Below are 17,602 nucleotides of genomic sequence, written 5' to 3'. Positions count from 1 at the left end.
TGAATCTCTGACTCTCCCCTCTCTGTCTCCCCCTTCCCTCTCAATTTTTGACTGTCTCTATCCAATAAGTAAAGGTAATTAAAAAAACATTTTAATACAGAATGGCAACATATATCAAGAACTTGAAATGATGCTCATCCTTTTTGCCTTTGGAATGGCTTACTCCTTGGACATTATGTTAATAATAGTAAATCAAGAAGAGAAGACATGTGAAGAAAGAGCTGTTTATTTACTCATCATTTAACAACCAGATATTAAAAGCATCCTCTGTACCATGCACAGAGGTCTCTGGAAGCATAGTCCCTCTCTGTCATGGTGGTGTGTATAATGCACATTACAGGAAAATGAAAACTTTGAAATGGAATAACCAACCAGTACTAGGGGATGCTTAGGTAAACAGTGATGCATTAAATCAATTAACTGTCACATAGACAATGTTTAGTTTAGTAATTAGTAAGAATGATAATTTTTTTTGGCCAGGGAGATAACTCAACAGGTAGAGCACAGGACAGTATGTGTGACAGCCCCATGCTTGATCCCTGGTATTACATATGACAAAGCAGTATTCTGACCTCTCTCTTTCTTACTTTCATGAAGTAAATTAAAAAGAAAGTTAATGTTAGGCTAGAGATAGCTTATCTGGTAGAGTATATGCCTTGCCATATATGCAACCCAGGTTTGAGTCTCAAAACTGTAATGGGAGGCACTACAGCACTGAGGGGAGCTCTATTACTGTCGTGCTGCTTTCTCTGTGTCTCTCTTATCTGAATGAAAAAGCAGCCCAGGAGCAGTGAATCCATTTGTACTTGAGGCTCCTGCTCTGGGGAAAAAAAAAATTAATGGTAATTTTGAAGACCATATAGAAACATGGGGGTGTGATTGAGTTAAAGAAATGCTAGAATTATCTTTACATGCTATAATTTCAGTAATGTTCACAAATATGTTTGGTTGAAACATAATGCACAAATGAAAATATATTAATATAAAGCGTTTGGGTGATCTTTTAAAATTTTATTTGCTATTACATATTTCCTTTGCTTTGTAAAGTAAAAAGAGAAAAGAGCATATTCTGGCTGTTGATCTGTAATAGATAGTGTAAGGAGCTGGAGAAATTAATGTTTTGTTCCACATCTCTGAGTATTCACCCACCTATTACTTTCCTTTTCCTTTTTTTTTTTTTTTTTTTTTTTTACCAGAGCACTGCTCAGCTCTGGTTTATGGTGGGGCAAGGAATTGAACTTGGGACTTTGGAGCCTCAGACATGAGAGTCTCTTTACATAACCATTATGCTACCTTACCCCCCTCTTACTTTATCTTTCTTTCCCATAGGGCCATGTGAAACTTTCTGACTTTGGCCTTTGCACAGGACTAAAGAAGGCACACAGGACAGAATTTTATAGGAATCTGAACCACAGCCTTCCTAGTGATTTCAGTAAGTGTTAACAATTTTTGTCATTTAATTGGGGCTAGAAGAACTTTTTTCTGTAGTAGGTTTTAAATGGCAAAATATAGAGGACTAATGAGGACATTTATATAACCTGGGTTTTAACAGAATAAAAACCTCTATCCATGTTTACCTGTGATTTATATTTATTATTTACTGGATAGAGACAGAAATTGATGGGGATGTGGGACATAGGGAGAGAGAAATACCTGTAGCACTGCTTTACCACTTGTGAAGCTTCCCCTCCACTCACAGGTGGGGACTTGGGGCTTGAACCTAGGTTTTTGTGCATGGTAACGTGTCTTCTCAACCAGGTGCACCACTGCCCAGTCCCCTGTGATTTGTATTATTTAGTGAGGCATGATGAGTGCTACCAAATGCGTTAAGGCAGATCTCATCAAGAGATTTCTTTCAGTTCTTCTGTAATCACTGGGGATGAATATGGACAAGCAGGCCATAGTAGTAGAGGAGATAGTTTTGGGAATAGTTCCAGATTAGGTTTATCCTAGGTGCTTCTTTTCTGCCATAAGAGTAAGTAATTTATCTTAGGAGGGTCACTTTCAGGGGCTGGGCGATGGTGCACCAGATTGAGTACACATGTTAAAATATGCAAGGACCTAGGTTCAAGCCCCTGGTATCCCACTTGTAGCATAAAAGCTGGTGAAGCAGTACCACAACTGTCTGTCTGTCTGTCTCTACCTCCCTCCCTCTCAATTTCTTTTTGTCTCTATTGAATAATTAAATAAATAAAAATCAATAAAATACTAATATTTAAACGTAAAAATGAAGGTTCATTTTAAAAATACTTTTTAAAATTTTTTTATCTTTATTTATTTATTGGATAGAGACAGCCAGAAATTGAGAGGGAAGGGGGTGATAGGAAGGGGGAGAGACAGAGAGAAACACCTGCAGCCCTGCTTCACCACTTGCAAAGCTTTCCCCTTGCAGGTGGGGACCGGGGGCTCGAACCCAGGTCCTTACACACTGTAACATGTACACTCAATCAGGTGTGCCACCTCCTAGCCCCTTAAATATTTTAAAATAATTTATTATGGATAGAGACAGAAAATGAGAGGGGAGGGAGAGAGAGACAGAGAGACACCTGAAGCGCTGCTTTATCACTGTGAAGCTTACCCGCTGCAAGTGGGGACCAGGGGCTTGAACTTGGGGCATTGCGCACTATGTGTGCGTTTAAGCAGGTGCACCACTGCCTGGCCCTGAAGGGTCACTTTCTTTTGAGTACTTTCAGACCATTGAAGCTATGTAGTAAAATTGCAGTTAGTACTAGAGATGTTTACACAAAACTTCTCAAATTCCAGAAGTCTTTGATTCTATAACAGTTAATTACTTGTGGAAATTTAATTTGAAGTCATTTAGATTCTTGGTATTCAAAAAGACCTTGCATATTTTGAATGTTTTAGCCAGCTTTGGTACTTTTGCTTTTTTTTTTTTTCTTTCTTGTCTCCAAGGTTATTTCTGGGGCTCGGTGTCTGCACCACGAATCCACTGCTCCTGGAGGCCATTATTTCCCCTTTTTGTTGCCCTTGTTGTTTTATCATTGTTGTGGTTATTATTGTTGTTATTGATGTCCTTGTTGTTGGATAGGACAGAAATGGAGAGAGGAGGGGGAGACAGAGGTGGAGAGAAAGATAGACACCTGCAGACCTTCACCGCCCATGAAGCGACCCCCCTGCAGGTGGGGAACCAGGCACTCAAACCGGGATCCTTATGCCAGTCCTTGCTCTTCTCACCATGTGTGCTTAACCATGTGCGCTACCACCTGACCTCCCCCCATGTACTTTTGCTTTTGTTAAAACTGAATTTCCTGCAATACTGATTAAGTTTTGTTCATAGTCTCTCTCTTTTTCTTTTTCTTTTTCTTTCTTTCTTTCTTTTTTTTTTTTTTTTTTACCAGAGCACTGCTCAGCTTTGTTTTATGGTGAGGACTGAACATGGGATTTTAGAGCCTCAGGCATGAGATTCTCTGCATAACCAGTATGCTGTCTACCTCCACCCTGTTCATAGTCTCTGTTTAAGTGGTCCTTGTCAAAATGTTGCTTACAGTTCTCATTGTGCAATTCTTTGAGTTAATGCTTTAGAACTTCTAGTTTGTGCTCATAGACATACTGGGAACTGTTTTATACAGACATGTTGATAAATTGGCAGGAAAGCAAGACACTAGGTCTTAAGTGACTTAACCAGAGCCTAAAAAAATGTAGTAAACATTTCTCTTAGATTAAAACTTGTTTTCTCTAACTTTAGCTTTCCAGAACATGAATTCTAAAAGGAAAGCAGAAACCTGGAAAAGAAATAGACGTCAGCTAGTAAGTAACATCTGTGGTTTCTTAAGTCCTGCAAAGCAAGTATAATAAGCTTAAATTATGCACATACATTTGCATTTATCTAGATATTATATATATTGGGCTGAGAAGATAGTACATAGGACTTGCACCCAGAAAGTTTCAGGTTCAAACCCCAAATAGAACTCAGCATTGTTCAGGAAAGAAAGAAAAAAGGAAAGAAAGCAAGCAAATTATTGCACACTTAGACTTTTCAAATGAATAATAGTAAAGCTAAACAGCAAGAATAGCAACAAAGGAAAACTAATTCAGAATAATAATAGGTATGTACATATATTATCTAAAACAGTGGTACTTCTGCTTGTCTGTGTATCCAATAATAACTTTTATCTGTGTATACAGTAATGACAGACTTGCCAAGTATTGTGTTTCTGTCAGACTTTCTAATAAACTCCTAAATTAGAGGTGTTTTTAATAATATATATGTATGTCTATAGCATAGATATATATATGTGTATGTGTGTATATGTGTGTATATACATATATATATAACACATATCAGTATATATTCTTCAGTGACTTAGCACGTCACAGTCCTGTGTGAAAATGAAAATCTGTGGGATTGTTTAAGAAAGGAACAAGGAGTCTGGCGGTAGCGCAGCAGGTTAAGCACAGGTGGTGCAAAGCACAAGGACTGGCATAAGGATCCCGGTTCAAGTCCCCAGTTCCCCACCTGCAGGGGAGTCGCTTTGCAAGCGGTGAAGCAGGTCTGCAGGTGTCTATCTTTCTCTCCCCCTCTCTGTCTTCCCCTTCTCTCTCCATTTCTCTCTGTCCTATCTAACAACGACAACAATAATAACTACAACAATAAAACAACAAGGGCAACAAAAGGGTATAAATAAGTAAATAAATATTAAAAAAAGAAAAAAAAACAGAGAATGGGTTTGCATTTTTTAAATTTTGAAGTAATTTAGTGGGCCTCAGACCAGGGTTGAAGTATTCTGACTTTTATAATGTTATTAGCATGTTAAATGTAGACTCTGGGAGAGGCATTAAATTAAACCACTCTTAGAAATGCAGTAACTGAAATAAATCTTTGATGTATTTTCTTAACACTAACTTGAGGGTTTAAATTTAGTATAGTTACATGTTAGTCATTTCTGTAGAAGTGCTGATACACTTTAAAAGTCTAAGTGCTGCATATGGTTGAACTTATTAATGTAGCTTGTTGAGGGTTAGAGAATGTAGGGAACAAATTTTGTCAGATACTTATGTTTTTCCATAGAGCAGTAGATCTTAACCTTGGATGCATATCAGAACCACCCAGGAAACTTTAGAACATACAGCTGTTTGGGTCCCACCCCCACTGATTCTGATTCACTTGGTCTGAGCTATATAGTCTGAGTATCTGATTTTTAAGAGGATTCTGGGTGATTCTGCTGTGCAGTGAACATTGAGATTCTCCACTGAAGAGATTATTTCTTAGACAGTAAAGCTGCTGCTTTATTGGAAAGCTTATTTTTACCTATGTTTTGGAAACTATTGAAAGGTAAGGAATCTTCTATAATTTTTCAAAGTAAGTTAATATTTAACCATTGTTTACTGTACTCATATTTGTTAGGAGGAGCGGGGATTAAATAGATACTTATGATTACTCCGTAATATAAACTTTATACAGTTAAAAAATCAAGTGCTATTGATTTTTTATTAACCTATAATACTGCAACTTTTCTAAAATACAGCTTCCAAACATCTCTATATGTCTATAAAACTAACTGTGCCCACCATCAAACTTTCAGGGCCATCACACTACCAAAAAGATCTCCTCTACTATAACATTCTTCATTCCCACCCCCCTTTTTTCTCTGGTAACTGTAATTTTGACAGTCTTAAAAGTTGTTTTTTAGTGTTTTAGCTTTATATTCTGATATACATCAAAGGGTCCTGTCAAACTAAGAACCAGTTGTAGGTCTAAAAGAAAGGATATTTCACAGTGTCCATTTTTGTAGTTAAAATGGAATTAAAATTTCCTTTAATTATTCAAAATACTTTCTAAAACTATATATAAACTAAGGCCCATTTAGTGTGATTGAGTTCTTGCATTTTTATTCTATCTGGTGTAGTATTGGAAAAGTGTTCAAGTCATCTTTTTTTTACTATCTTGAAGAAAATAAATCATGTCTCAACATTTTAAAGGTCCGTTTACCCTGTGGTTTTGACCTAGTTTAGTCAGTGATCCTACTCAGTAAGTACCAAGCTAAAGTTAACATTAGTTAATGTTTAATATAAATTTACTGCTCTAGGTTAAGCCTAATATATGTAATTGCTCACCCAGACTATTTTCAGTTCATTGAGAATCACTGAAAAGAGAAGCAAATTTAGTTTTACTCGTTGGCAGCTGAAATCATACTGTACTGTTTTAAGTAGCTATGTGGTCCTAGGTAACTTTAGGCCCCAGTAACTGATTAAATAGGTGTAAGTCACTTTAAATTCTTTAACCACAGAGATAAGCAATGAAGTTCATCTAGGTATTTCAACTTTGATAGGTCTTTTTTTTTTTTTCCTCTATGGAATTATTGAAGTGATTAAGTCAGAAATTATTTTCCCTAAAATCCTAAATAAAGTTATAAGGTTACAATATATCATATGTATAAAATTACTTTAACAGTCAGCAAAGCAAGATGGTTTCATTCATCCATAGAATCTAGAGATCTATATGAGATTTACATGATTTGCCAAAACAGACAAACAAATTAAAAAAAAAACCAAACAGAAGCAAGAAAACTGTTAAAACTTATGAGCACTCTGGTGGTATCTTTGGGAGGTGGGAGGGTGGGGATACTTTGGTGGTGGGTGTCATGTGGACTATACATTGTAATCTTATAATTTTTATAACAAACTACTAATAACAAAGAAAAAAGAAAAAACAATCATCAAGGCATATTTACAGTGAGATCTAATAGAGACAATAAATATCTAGACAACAAAAGGAAAAAAGAAGATACTGATTTTAGGTATTAGGAACTTGAAGTTAGGACAATGTAGTATAGAAGAAAAGACAAAGATTGGGAGAGCACAGTTCAGTGTTAAAGGTGCCAACTACATGGTATTACCAGTGTGGTAAAAGTAAGAGAGTGCTCTTACAGTGTACTACAGTAATTTTTTAAAAACTTAATGTCTTGAAGGAATTATTTTTCTATGGCAGTAGATCTCTGGTTTCATAATAGAAATCTTTGAACAAATATCTTTCTTTAAGAAATTATTTTTTACTGGATAGAGACAAAAATCAAGATGGAAGGGGGAAATAAAAAGAGACAGAGATAGGCACATCTACATCATTGCTTCACCACTCATGAAGCTTCCCCCCCTGCAGGTGGGACCGGGACTTGGTAAAACGTGTGCTCAACCAGGTGCACTGCCACCTGGCCCCCAACCAATGAGATTTACTTAACATTCAGTTAGTTGGAGTAAATCTAGGTTCTAAATTAAGGAGTCTCTGGAGTTTCTTCACCTTTATAATTAGATGGAAATTCTTCTGCTTCCTAGGAAGAGTCCAGTTCTATTACAGATTTTAAATCTTAGAGATGACTGATACTTCTTTAATATGTATACTTCAAGGAAAACAGTGTGTAGTTATCCATTTGGAAAAATTGGATTCCTGTCATATAGTGTACTGACAGAATATACAGAAATACATTCTATATTGAAAAAAAAAAACTTTAATGAAAGTGCTAGGTGAAAATTTAGGAAATAACTTCATGACCTTGAAGAAAGAAAATATTCCTTAAGATACAAGAAATAAAATCACAACAGAAAACTGGAATTGTTTTACTCCTCTACTTCAGAGGGAAAAACCTCCTTGTGTATATTGAAATGTGAACAAATGAAAAGACAAACACATGGTTCAACCACTATGAAATGTGCATACCTTGTACCTCAGCAGTTCTAGCCCTAGTTTTATGCCCTGAAGAAACTCTTGCATCAGGAGACATAGATAAAGTTTCTTGCATTTTCAAAATACCAGAAACCTGGAAATTAATTTTGAGCAACAAGAAAACAGTTACCTTCTGGAATAGACTATTTTACAGCAATAAAAGTAATTGAACTACAGCTATGGTGGCATCACAAATCAATTTTAGAAACAAGCATTGAAAGGAAAGAATAAGTAGCAAAAGACTTAATGTAGAGTGGCACCATTATTATTACCAAGTTTTATTATTACCAAGTTCAAAACTAAAGCCAGGTGTGGTCTCATAGATAAGCACATGTGGCACAATTAAATTTTGTTTTAAAAGCAGAAGTTTGATAAAGTTGAGCAAGGAAGTTAGGAAGAGAGGCAGGCAAATGGGGTCGAGAGGGATACAAGCTCAGCTTTATGAGATTGACAGTTTGGTTCTTTAGTTGAGCTTATAGAATCACTTTGATTATGTCTTATAATTTGATAGTTACATGTTTTTGGCATGTAAAAATATTTTATCATTAGTATAATGCCTCAAACTAGAAGAGGATACTTGCAGTATGTAAAACTATAAAGGATTAATGTTCTAAATTGGGATTAAGTGACCTAGATTCATTAGGAAATCCTGTGAGTCAATAGGAAGACACCTAAAAAAAAAAACAACTTGTGCTTGGGCAGGGGTAGATAGCATAATGGTTATGCAAAGAGACTCTCATGCCTGAGGCTTCAGAGTTCCAAGTTCAATCCCCTACACCACCATAAACCAGAGCTGAGCAGTGCTCTGGTTAAAAAAAAAGAAAAACTTGTCCTTTGAGCAGGAATTCACAGAGAAGACAGGAATGGCTGACTGTTAACACAAATACACTTTCAGCCTTACTAGAAAGAAGAGAGATGCAAATTAAAACTGCGGCCAGAGCTCCCATGTCACCATATTGGTAACATTTCAGAAATGAGAAAGTAAAACAACAGGAGCTTATCCCTACTGGATGTCTAAATAATTTTAACCATTTTGGAGGACAACTGGAAAATGTCTCATTAGAATGAAGATGTTCATAACTTGAGCCCAGCAAGGGACTAGAAGATAATTTGCCGGGCTCAGCAGCCTTTGCCACAGCAGCCTTTTGCCACGCTCAAACCCTGGGTTTGAGCTCCAGCTCCACATGGGAATACCATGGCTCCAGTGCTATAGTCCTTAGTGATTTATCTGAAGTAAGAACAGTAATAATAAAAAAAATTGGCCTGGGAGAGGTGAAATTGCTCAGGTAACACCATAAACCCCAGCAGCACAGCTCAAGGATGCTTATTCGGGTGTTGTCATAGTGAAACACGGGAAGCAACATAAGAGACTGTTTACAGGTGATTGGATAAAAAAACTGGTAACACTTGTTCGGGACATGGCATATAGCAGTGACATGCATCAACTAGAAAGAACTGCATTAACAAATCTCAACATCATGATCTTGAGTAAAAACAAGTGTTAGCATTGTACACTAATGTAATACAATGTGGAACCCTTTATTAAAAACTTAAATATATTTAAGAAGTACGTAATTTATGTGATTTACATATATAAGCAAGTAGAGTAGTCTTGATTTCAGTGGAGAAAAAGACTGTATGGTAGTGCAAATCTTCAGTATTTTCTGTAGTTTCTTTTCTTTTAAAAAGATATGTCCTGGGGGAATTTTATGCATGTACAAACTATTGTATTTACTGTTGAATGTAAAACATTAATTCCCCAATAAAAAAATAAATTAAAAAAAAAGATATGTCCTGTGGTCCAGGAGGTGTCAGAGTGGATAAAGCATTGGACTCTCAAGCAAGAGGTCCTAAGTCAATTCCTGTCAGCACATGTACCAGAGTGATGTCTGGTTCTTTCTCTCTCTCCTCCTATCTTTCTCATTAACAAATAAATAAAATCTTTTTTTAAAAAAAAAGCTATGTGCTCTGGCAGGCAGATTTTCAACCTGTCTTTAATGTGAGTAATGGGTACATGTGGTGTATTTTCTATTTTTTCTTTGTGTATTTTAAGTATTTCATAATAAATATTTTAAAACATAATGAAAGAATTTTTAATTTCAAAAGTTACGGTGTATTGAAAGCACCTAGATTGGAGCCTTCTATGTGGTAAACCCTCAAATACTGAACACATTGGAAGGCTTTGACTTATACTTGCTCCTAGTATTGCAGTCCTGGTATATGACAGCTAGGATATAACTTTAACATCTGACTAAAAAGCTTCCCTTTATGATATACTCAAAGCAAATAAATAAATATGATTGCAAGAGGGAATAATTTGGAGCAAGACATTTAATTTCTATACCAGGCTCTGCCACCTAATTAGTGCCAATGCCTTGGGCAAAGCTGTTTTGGTATCATATTTCTTACCTGTAAAATGGAGTTGACAAAGTGCTTTTTGGCTATAAAGAAGGCTATAAACCTATCAGAAGGACAGAGCCTGATGCTGGGTGCTCAGTCAGTTCTGGTACTAGTTATGACAGAGATGCCATTGATCTAGTGAATTACATATTTTGGCTATATGTAGGAAACAAACCTTAGCAACAAACTATCATTCATTTTGGAAGTTCTTTGGCAGATCAGGCTTATAAACTACGAGGTAGCCCTGCTTACTTAGTTTGCAGGAAGTGCTCGTAGTCTTCGGTCTCTAGAACAGAATTCTCTATACCCTCTTGTCTGCGTGGCCTCCCTGATGTGTGGTACATGTTTCAGGCCTTCTCCACAGTAGGTACTCCTGACTACATTGCTCCCGAGGTGTTCATGCAGACCGGGTACAACAAGCTCTGTGATTGGTGGTCGCTTGGGGTGATCATGTATGAGATGCTCATCGGTAAGTTGCATGCTTCAGAGGACTTTTCTGTTCACTTAGGAAAGCTTCCTGGATTGTTTCAGTTGGGGGTCACTTAAGCCCTTTTGTCTTTCCAACTGAAATTTCCAGAGTAGAAAACCAGCAAGTGTATCCCACTATGTTCTCTGGATTATTGGCTTCCTGTGGTCGCTCTGCTGATCACTTGTTATCCTTGCCTTCCTTTTGCTTTTTCATCCTCTCCTTCCAGCAGTCTTTCAGCCACTGGCATTATCAAATATGCATTCTATGCGGAAAGCTTTTGCCTCATGCACTCTTATTTGCTCTTCTCTCCTTTTAAAGCTTTCACAGCATGGGGCCCTCTGACCTGTCTCCCTCTTATCTAAATGGTGTGTCTGTATTTAGGAGATGCCAGGGACAGGGAACACATTTCTGTGAGCACTAGGAGAGTGAGTCTGTATGGATGACTGGTGTGGCACCTGTCTGGCCAAGTTGTCTTAGGGAACATTGCATGGATGCCTGTGGAGGTGGATGTGTGTGTATCCTGTGTGGAGAGCAGGTAGGGCAATATGATATGAGTGTTCTGTCTTTATCCTGTAGATCTCAAAAAAGAGGCATGGCAGTCACTGTTGGAGCCTCTGCTACCTCCCCCCCTTCTTACAGCTTGTTTGACACTTGACCCTTATAAGGACTTCCTAGAATGAAGCCAGTTCATTTTATTTATTTATTTATTTATTTACTTATTTATTCCCTTTTGTTGCCCTTGTTGTTTTATTGTTGTAGTTGTTGTTGATCTCGTTGTTGTTGGATAGGACAGAGAGAAATGGAGAGAGGAGGGGAAGATAAAGAAGGGGAGAGAAAGATTGACACCTGCAGTCCTGTTTCACCGCTTGTGAAGCGATTCCCCTGCAGGTGGGGAGCCGGGGGCTCGAACCGGGATTCTTACACTGGTCCTTGTGCTTAGCGCCACCTACACTTAACCCGCTGTGCTACCGCCCAACTCCCGGAGCCAGTTCTTAATGATGCTTCATCCCTTCATTTCTTCTTTGTGCAGTGATTCTCCATATGTGTCCCTTTCCTTTCCCAGCCCAGCTTCTACCTGGTGCTCTGGTAGTACCATAAGCAATGCTTTGGATTTAGGGGTTTGAGGAACAAGGGATAATTGGTTTTGATGTTTTCTGGGATGAGTGGAAATTTTGTCCATGTCATTGGATCATTAATCATATTGAAATGATTAATATCAGTCAGGTTCAAAGTTCTGGGATATAGACACTCCAAAGTTCCTTTTTTATTACAGGCTATCCACCTTTCTGTTCTGAGACCCCTCAAGAGACATATAAGAAGGTGATGAATTGGAAAGAAACTTTGACTTTTCCTCCAGAAGTCCCTATCTCTGAGAAAGCCAAGGACCTAATTTTGAGGTATCAGTCAAAGAACATCTCCTCCCATACCCATGCAGGCTTTTTTCATGAGTAAATCAATTTTTCCTCTCAAATCATGAGTCCAGTTTCTTATCTCCCTGTGATGTGTCTGTGCACAGCTCCTACCACTCATTTTACGTCTTCATCTACCATGTGCATTGAGTTGCTTACATCTTCCACCACCTCCTGCCTTTCCACCTTAGATCTCTTGACTGCTGCAATAGGCTGCAGCTAATCTTAAGTTTCACCCTGTGGAGTTTTTATAAAACTTTTTATTATTTCCTGGATCTTTCTCTTGCTTCCTCTCATTCTTCTCTCTCTCTCTCCATATGTATTTGTTTATGGGGGTGGTGGTGGCTGTGGTTATTCTTTTTCTGAAGAGATTACCTGAGGTATGTTGAAAGACCTCTGTCTTTTCCAGATTCTGCTGTGAATGGGAACATAGAATTGGAGCCCCTGGAGTTGAGGAAATCAAAAGTAATTCTTTTTTTGAAGGTGTTGACTGGGAACATATCAGGTATATTTACATAAAAGTTCTCAGGACCTAGAAAGATGATGTAGAGGAATGTACCAGACTTTCATGCCTGAGGGCCCATAGGTTGCAGATTCAGTCCCTGTTATCACTGTATGTCAGAACTGTGCAGTGCTCTGGTCTCTTTGTTTAATTTTAATTTTATTTTTGAGAGAGGTGCAGAGAGAGGCACACAGAGGGAAACATCAGAGCACTGCTCATCTTTGGCTTATGGTGGTGGGGGACGGAGATTGAACCTGGGACTTAGGAGCCTCAGGCATAAGAGTCTGTTTGCATAACCATTATGCTATCTCTCCTGCCCCTCTGGCCTTTTTCTCTCATGAAAACAAATAATTTAAAATAAAAAAGAAGAATATCTTTAAAACACCACTACCACCACCTCCTCCAGGTGATTATAATGTATAGCCAAGAGCCAGGGTCTAGAATTGCACTGTTGTATATGGTGTCTACTAGCTTTTTGGGGATATTTAATTTAAACAACAATAACAAAAAGCTTTCTGGACTGTTTGAGAAAGTTTGCAATTATGATACTAATTTGGAAGCATTACTGTTAACAAGCCAAGTAAGGAAAAAAAAGACACTTAGAATTCCTGGTCTTCTGATTTTCATTAATGGTTAAGATTGAGAGTTAGGACTTCCTGGCAGCTGTGTGACATGGGATTTATGGAAGCCAGCAGCTATTTGGGTTCCATGATGAAAGAAGCATCTTAGAAGTGTGTTGTCTTTGTTTTTCCTGGGGCACATGGGCTCCTCTAGAGTTAGTGGACACAAGAAGGATTGGCCTGCCCATAGGATAGGGGCTGTTACTAGGAATGGAGAAAGGGAGAAGAATTGGGTAGGGAACTGGTCACGGGGGAGTGAAATGAGTGAAAATTATGGTAGAAGTTGCAGAGAGCTACCATTACCTGCTGTGGTCCTGGGACTTCTTTCGTTTTGCTACTGTACAGATGAAGATGTTACCACCTATTTTGTAATTGCACTCTGATTTTTCATGCTGTGTGTTTTGCTTGATTATTTCTTTGTTTTTAGTTAGTTTGTTTGCTTTGTCATTGTTAGGACCACTCTACTCATTAGCACTTCTGGTAGAAGGTAGAGCCTCACTTGAAGGGCACTGAGAGCAGAGGGTCTGTTTTCCACTTGAGCAGACAGGGTAGACAGACAAATCATTAACTTTGGATTTTGGTTACTTTTTGCCATTCTTGTCTTCCTTCCCAGCTATGAGTGTTGTTTCATCATAATTTGATTGTAATCACTTGGTTGGTCAGCAATTGTTAGCTTTTCAGAGAAAATAAATGCTGCCTGCCAATATTTAGCTTTCTTGTGTTAGATCAAGGATCTTTTTTTGAATAAAGAACTAATTTTGATCCACATGATTACTACTAATTTTGGCATGTCTGTTCTTGGCAGAGAGAGACCTGCTGCAATATCTATTGAAATCAAAAGCATTGATGATACCTCAAACTTCGATGAGTTTCCAGAGTCTGATATTCTTAAGCCAACAGGTAATACCACCAACTCTGCCTCCTGCTGCCCTCCGAGAGAGTTTTATTTACCACCCACCGTTGGGGCATTGTTTGCAAAACAGGGTAAAGAACATGGAGAAGAACTAAAGTTTTTAAGTATTTTTCTAGTGCTACTACTGAGTAGCAATGAGACCTTGTTAAATGAAAAATGAATGCAAATTTCCATGTTTAGACTGTGCAGCTGGGTGAGTAAATCACAAAAATCTGTCCTATTTTTTTAAAAAAATTAACTGAGGGTGTTAATACTTTATAATGGATTCATTGACATATGCATGCAATTTCACTAAGTACCAGGCCCCTTTTCTCTCTCCTCCCCAGTCTCCCCAGTTACTATTTTTCTTATTTAAAGGTTAGGTGATATGAAGTGGCAGAATAAAACTTTAAAAGAAAAAGTTTAAAGAATATAGATAAAGGACTAGGGAGATAGTATAGTGATTATACAATAAGTAAATCAATAAATAACGTTAAAGATTTTGAGGCTTTGAGGTCCCCACTTCAGTCTTCAGTACCACCACAAGCCAGAGCTGATCAATGCTCTGGTTAAAAAATAAAAACAGGGAGTTGGGCGGCAGCGCAGCAGGTTAAGTGCACATGGTGCAAAGCGCAAGGACTGGTGTAAGGATCCCAGTTTGAGCCTCTGGCTCCCCACCTGTAGGGTAGTCACTTCACAGGCAGTGAAGCAGGTCTGCAGGTGACTGTCTTTCTCTCCCCTTCTGTCTTCCCCTCCTCTCCCCATTTCTCTCTGTCCTATCCAACAATGACGACATCAATAACAACAACAATAATAACTACAACAACAATGAAAACCAACGGGCAACAAAAGGTAAAATAAGTAAATTAATTAAATTAAAAAAATACTTCAAAAGGGAGTCGGGTAGTAGCATAGTGGGTTAAGTGCACGTGGCGCAAAGCACAAGGACCGGCTTAAGGATCCTGGTTCGAGCCCCCGGCTCCCCACCTGCAGGAGAGTTGCTTCACAGGTGGTGAAGCAGGTCTGCTGGTGTCTATCTTTCTCTCCCCCTCTCTGTCTTCCCCTCCTCTCTCCATTTCTTTCTGTCCTATCCACCAATGACGACGTCAGTAACTACAACAATAAAACAAGGGCAACAAAAAGGAATAAATAAATAAATAAATATGTAAAAAATACTTAAAAAATAAATAAAAACAAACAAAACTACAAAAAATAGACAAGTAAATATAGAAAGTTCACACAAAGTGGGAAATACCTTTCTTCAGTAGAAGTTGATATACTTTTCAGAATATCATCTCCTTAGCTCAGAATAGCTCATGAGCCTAAGGCAGTGAATCAGCTCTCACATCTGTTTCTTTCCCAGTGGCAACAAGTAACCATCCTGAGATTGACTACAAGAACAAAGACTGGGTCTTCATCAATTATACATACAAGCGCTTTGAGGGGCTCACTGCACGGGGGGCAATACCTTCCTACATGAAAGCAGCAAAATAGTCCTCTGGAAATGGTATCCTAAATGGAGCAGAGTTCTTTGTGCAACATTATGGTTTTCCTCTCAAAATACTCTTTAAAAAAAGAGCTTCCAAGATGCTTATGAAATTCACCCAGTATGTCATGGTAGTACCCTGAAATATTACTGTAAGTGGGTTCCCTCCCACAATGCATCTGAAAACCTACACAGCGAAGGCAACCATTTCTACCACATCAGCCATAAACTGCTGTCCTGCTTCTTAAGAAGCCTTATGAGCCAATTTAATGGATGTTTGAAAAGACTTGACTTCCTAAGTTCGTCAGAATGAAGGGGAAATAAACAGCCATCTTCCAGCACTATTGAGCTGTAACATTTACTCATCAAATATCAGCCAATTCCTGTGATTTTGCAACATGCTTTCTGCCAAGCCCACCAAGTATTTCTTTTTTCTTTATACCTAGAAGTTCCATATTACTCAAGAAATAAAGCAATAATGAAAGCCTCAGCAGCCAGCATTCTGGCTGAAGCAAATAATGCTGCCATCTTCTGAGGTGATGGTAGTTTCTCCCCATACCTCGGCCTTGGGCAAGTGGCTCTTTGTAGCCTCCATTCATGGTGCACTTTATTTATGGTACTAAGATAAAGACCCTCGATCCATTGATTTATTTTCTTCCTCTTGCCCATCTAAAAATCCTCATGCTGCTTTTCTGAGTGTTGATGGGAGGAGGAGACCAACTCTATCCACTGTTGCTCTTAGAAGACCCAAAAGCTATTGGGCATTGCCAAGGAGTCCTGGATCTCATGGAAAAATCCTCGCTTTCTCATCACCATTTTATCAGAAAATTTCTAAGACAAATGTTGTCATGGACTTGCAATATCCAAAATTACTGCCAACAGTTTGGTTTAATCCTGGGAACACAGCAAGGAGACTACAGGTAGAGGCAAGAGGACTGGAATCAAACCCTCTTGGATAAAGGTGCTGCTCCTGTAACGTCTCTACAGCCTCCTTGGGTGTGTAGAAGGAACTAGGACAATAGAAAGCGCAGAGCCAGCTTACAAGTCCCTATAAAGTTCACTCTTCAGTCTTTGTTACAACTGTGTGCTTTGTCTTCTTTCTTGGTATTTCGCCTTTCCCACCTTTAAGTAACCATTTTGCCTTGGAATCATGATTATGAATTTTTCCTTTGCAATTGCCTACCTGGGGCATGTGCTTCTTCAGCCTAAAGGGTTGCCTGCCACCAGGCCTCTGTTGTGGTATTCTTATGAGGACCCTCAGAATGTTAGCACAAAGTGCCTTTTCTTTCATAATTGCTACCACCTTTAGAAGAATTTTGCTATGTGATTAAAAAAAAGTGATGGCTCCATTTTAATGCATTATTACTTGTTAAAATTTTGATAACTCTTAAAGCATCATTTGCACCTGTATGGTAACTTTGCCTATCATAGAGTGTCATAACAAGGCTACAAATGGGAAACTGATTTCTGCCAGTTTTGGGGTTGGTAAGATCATCTTTTAAAGGGATTATGTCCTAGTTTAGCCATTCAAAATGAATTATCAGTTTCACTTGTAAGTGAAATTGCTTTTAATATCTTGGGAAAAAAAAGATTATTAGGGAAGTATTAACTCTGGATGAAGGTATTGTGTTTGTCCCTTAATCTTTCACTCATGGTCTATTAGTGTAAAAGAAGTAAATGAGATTCTCTTGTGTAACTTTGTAGTTTCTTTATATGGCCAGATAATTCAGGCCTTGACTCTTACTCACTTTGCAAGTGTGTGTAGTATGTACAAGTAAAGAGAAGTAACAAGAGTGGTGGTAATTGTGTGTTGGGGAATGGCAGGAATGATATGTTTTAGAGGAAAATACCCACATTTTTAACCTTGAAATATCCGAATAAACAGTGTGACAACAATAGTGTAAATTGTGATATGTTATAAAGCAAATGTGGTTTGTAATTCAAAGTTTCAAAGTGTTGGTGACTTTTTTTTAATTCCTTTGCAGACCATTGAGAGGTTGTATCATTACCTTTATTTAAAGTGTTTTTCTACTTTAAGGAAATAAAGACAAACTTTTTTGATCCCTGAGGAGTCTTCTAAATTGGTGTTCCCAAAGGCACTGTCCTCAATTGGTTCCCTTGTGTACTCTTCTGCCTGGCTCGGGGT

At 38.1% G+C, this 17,602-nt stretch overlaps 1 protein-coding gene across 4 annotated transcripts in view; it reads left to right on the top strand.

Moving 5' to 3' along the window:
- Nucleotides 1-17,602, top strand: part of STK38 (serine/threonine kinase 38) — a 109,370-nt gene that overhangs the window by 34,718 nt on the left and 57,050 nt on the right. For 2 of the 4 annotated variants that reach the window (XM_016193021.2, XM_007534240.3), the window contains exons 8-14: nt 1,330-1,432; nt 3,707-3,768; nt 10,430-10,547; nt 11,821-11,944; nt 12,366-12,461; nt 13,884-13,978; nt 15,334-17,517. In XM_016193021.2, the coding sequence (XP_016048507.1) occupies nt 1,330-1,432; nt 3,707-3,768; nt 10,430-10,547; nt 11,821-11,944; nt 12,366-12,461; nt 13,884-13,978; nt 15,334-15,464 (729 nt within the window). In that variant the 3' untranslated portion in view covers nt 15,465-17,517. Of the gene's footprint in view, nt 1-1,329; nt 1,433-3,706; nt 3,769-10,429; nt 10,548-11,820; nt 11,945-12,365; nt 12,462-13,883; nt 13,979-15,333; nt 17,518-17,602 lie in introns of those variants that run through there. The other 2 variants (XM_060189714.1, XM_060189715.1) reach the window with 2 other exon arrangements.

The sequence above is a fragment of the Erinaceus europaeus genome, chromosome 4 (genome assembly GCF_950295315.1).
Source record: "Erinaceus europaeus chromosome 4, mEriEur2.1, whole genome shotgun sequence".
Lineage (NCBI taxonomy): Eukaryota > Metazoa > Chordata > Mammalia > Eulipotyphla > Erinaceidae > Erinaceus > Erinaceus europaeus.
The sequence above is the reverse complement of the archived record's forward strand: the minus strand, read 5'-3'. Positions and strand labels throughout refer to the sequence as shown.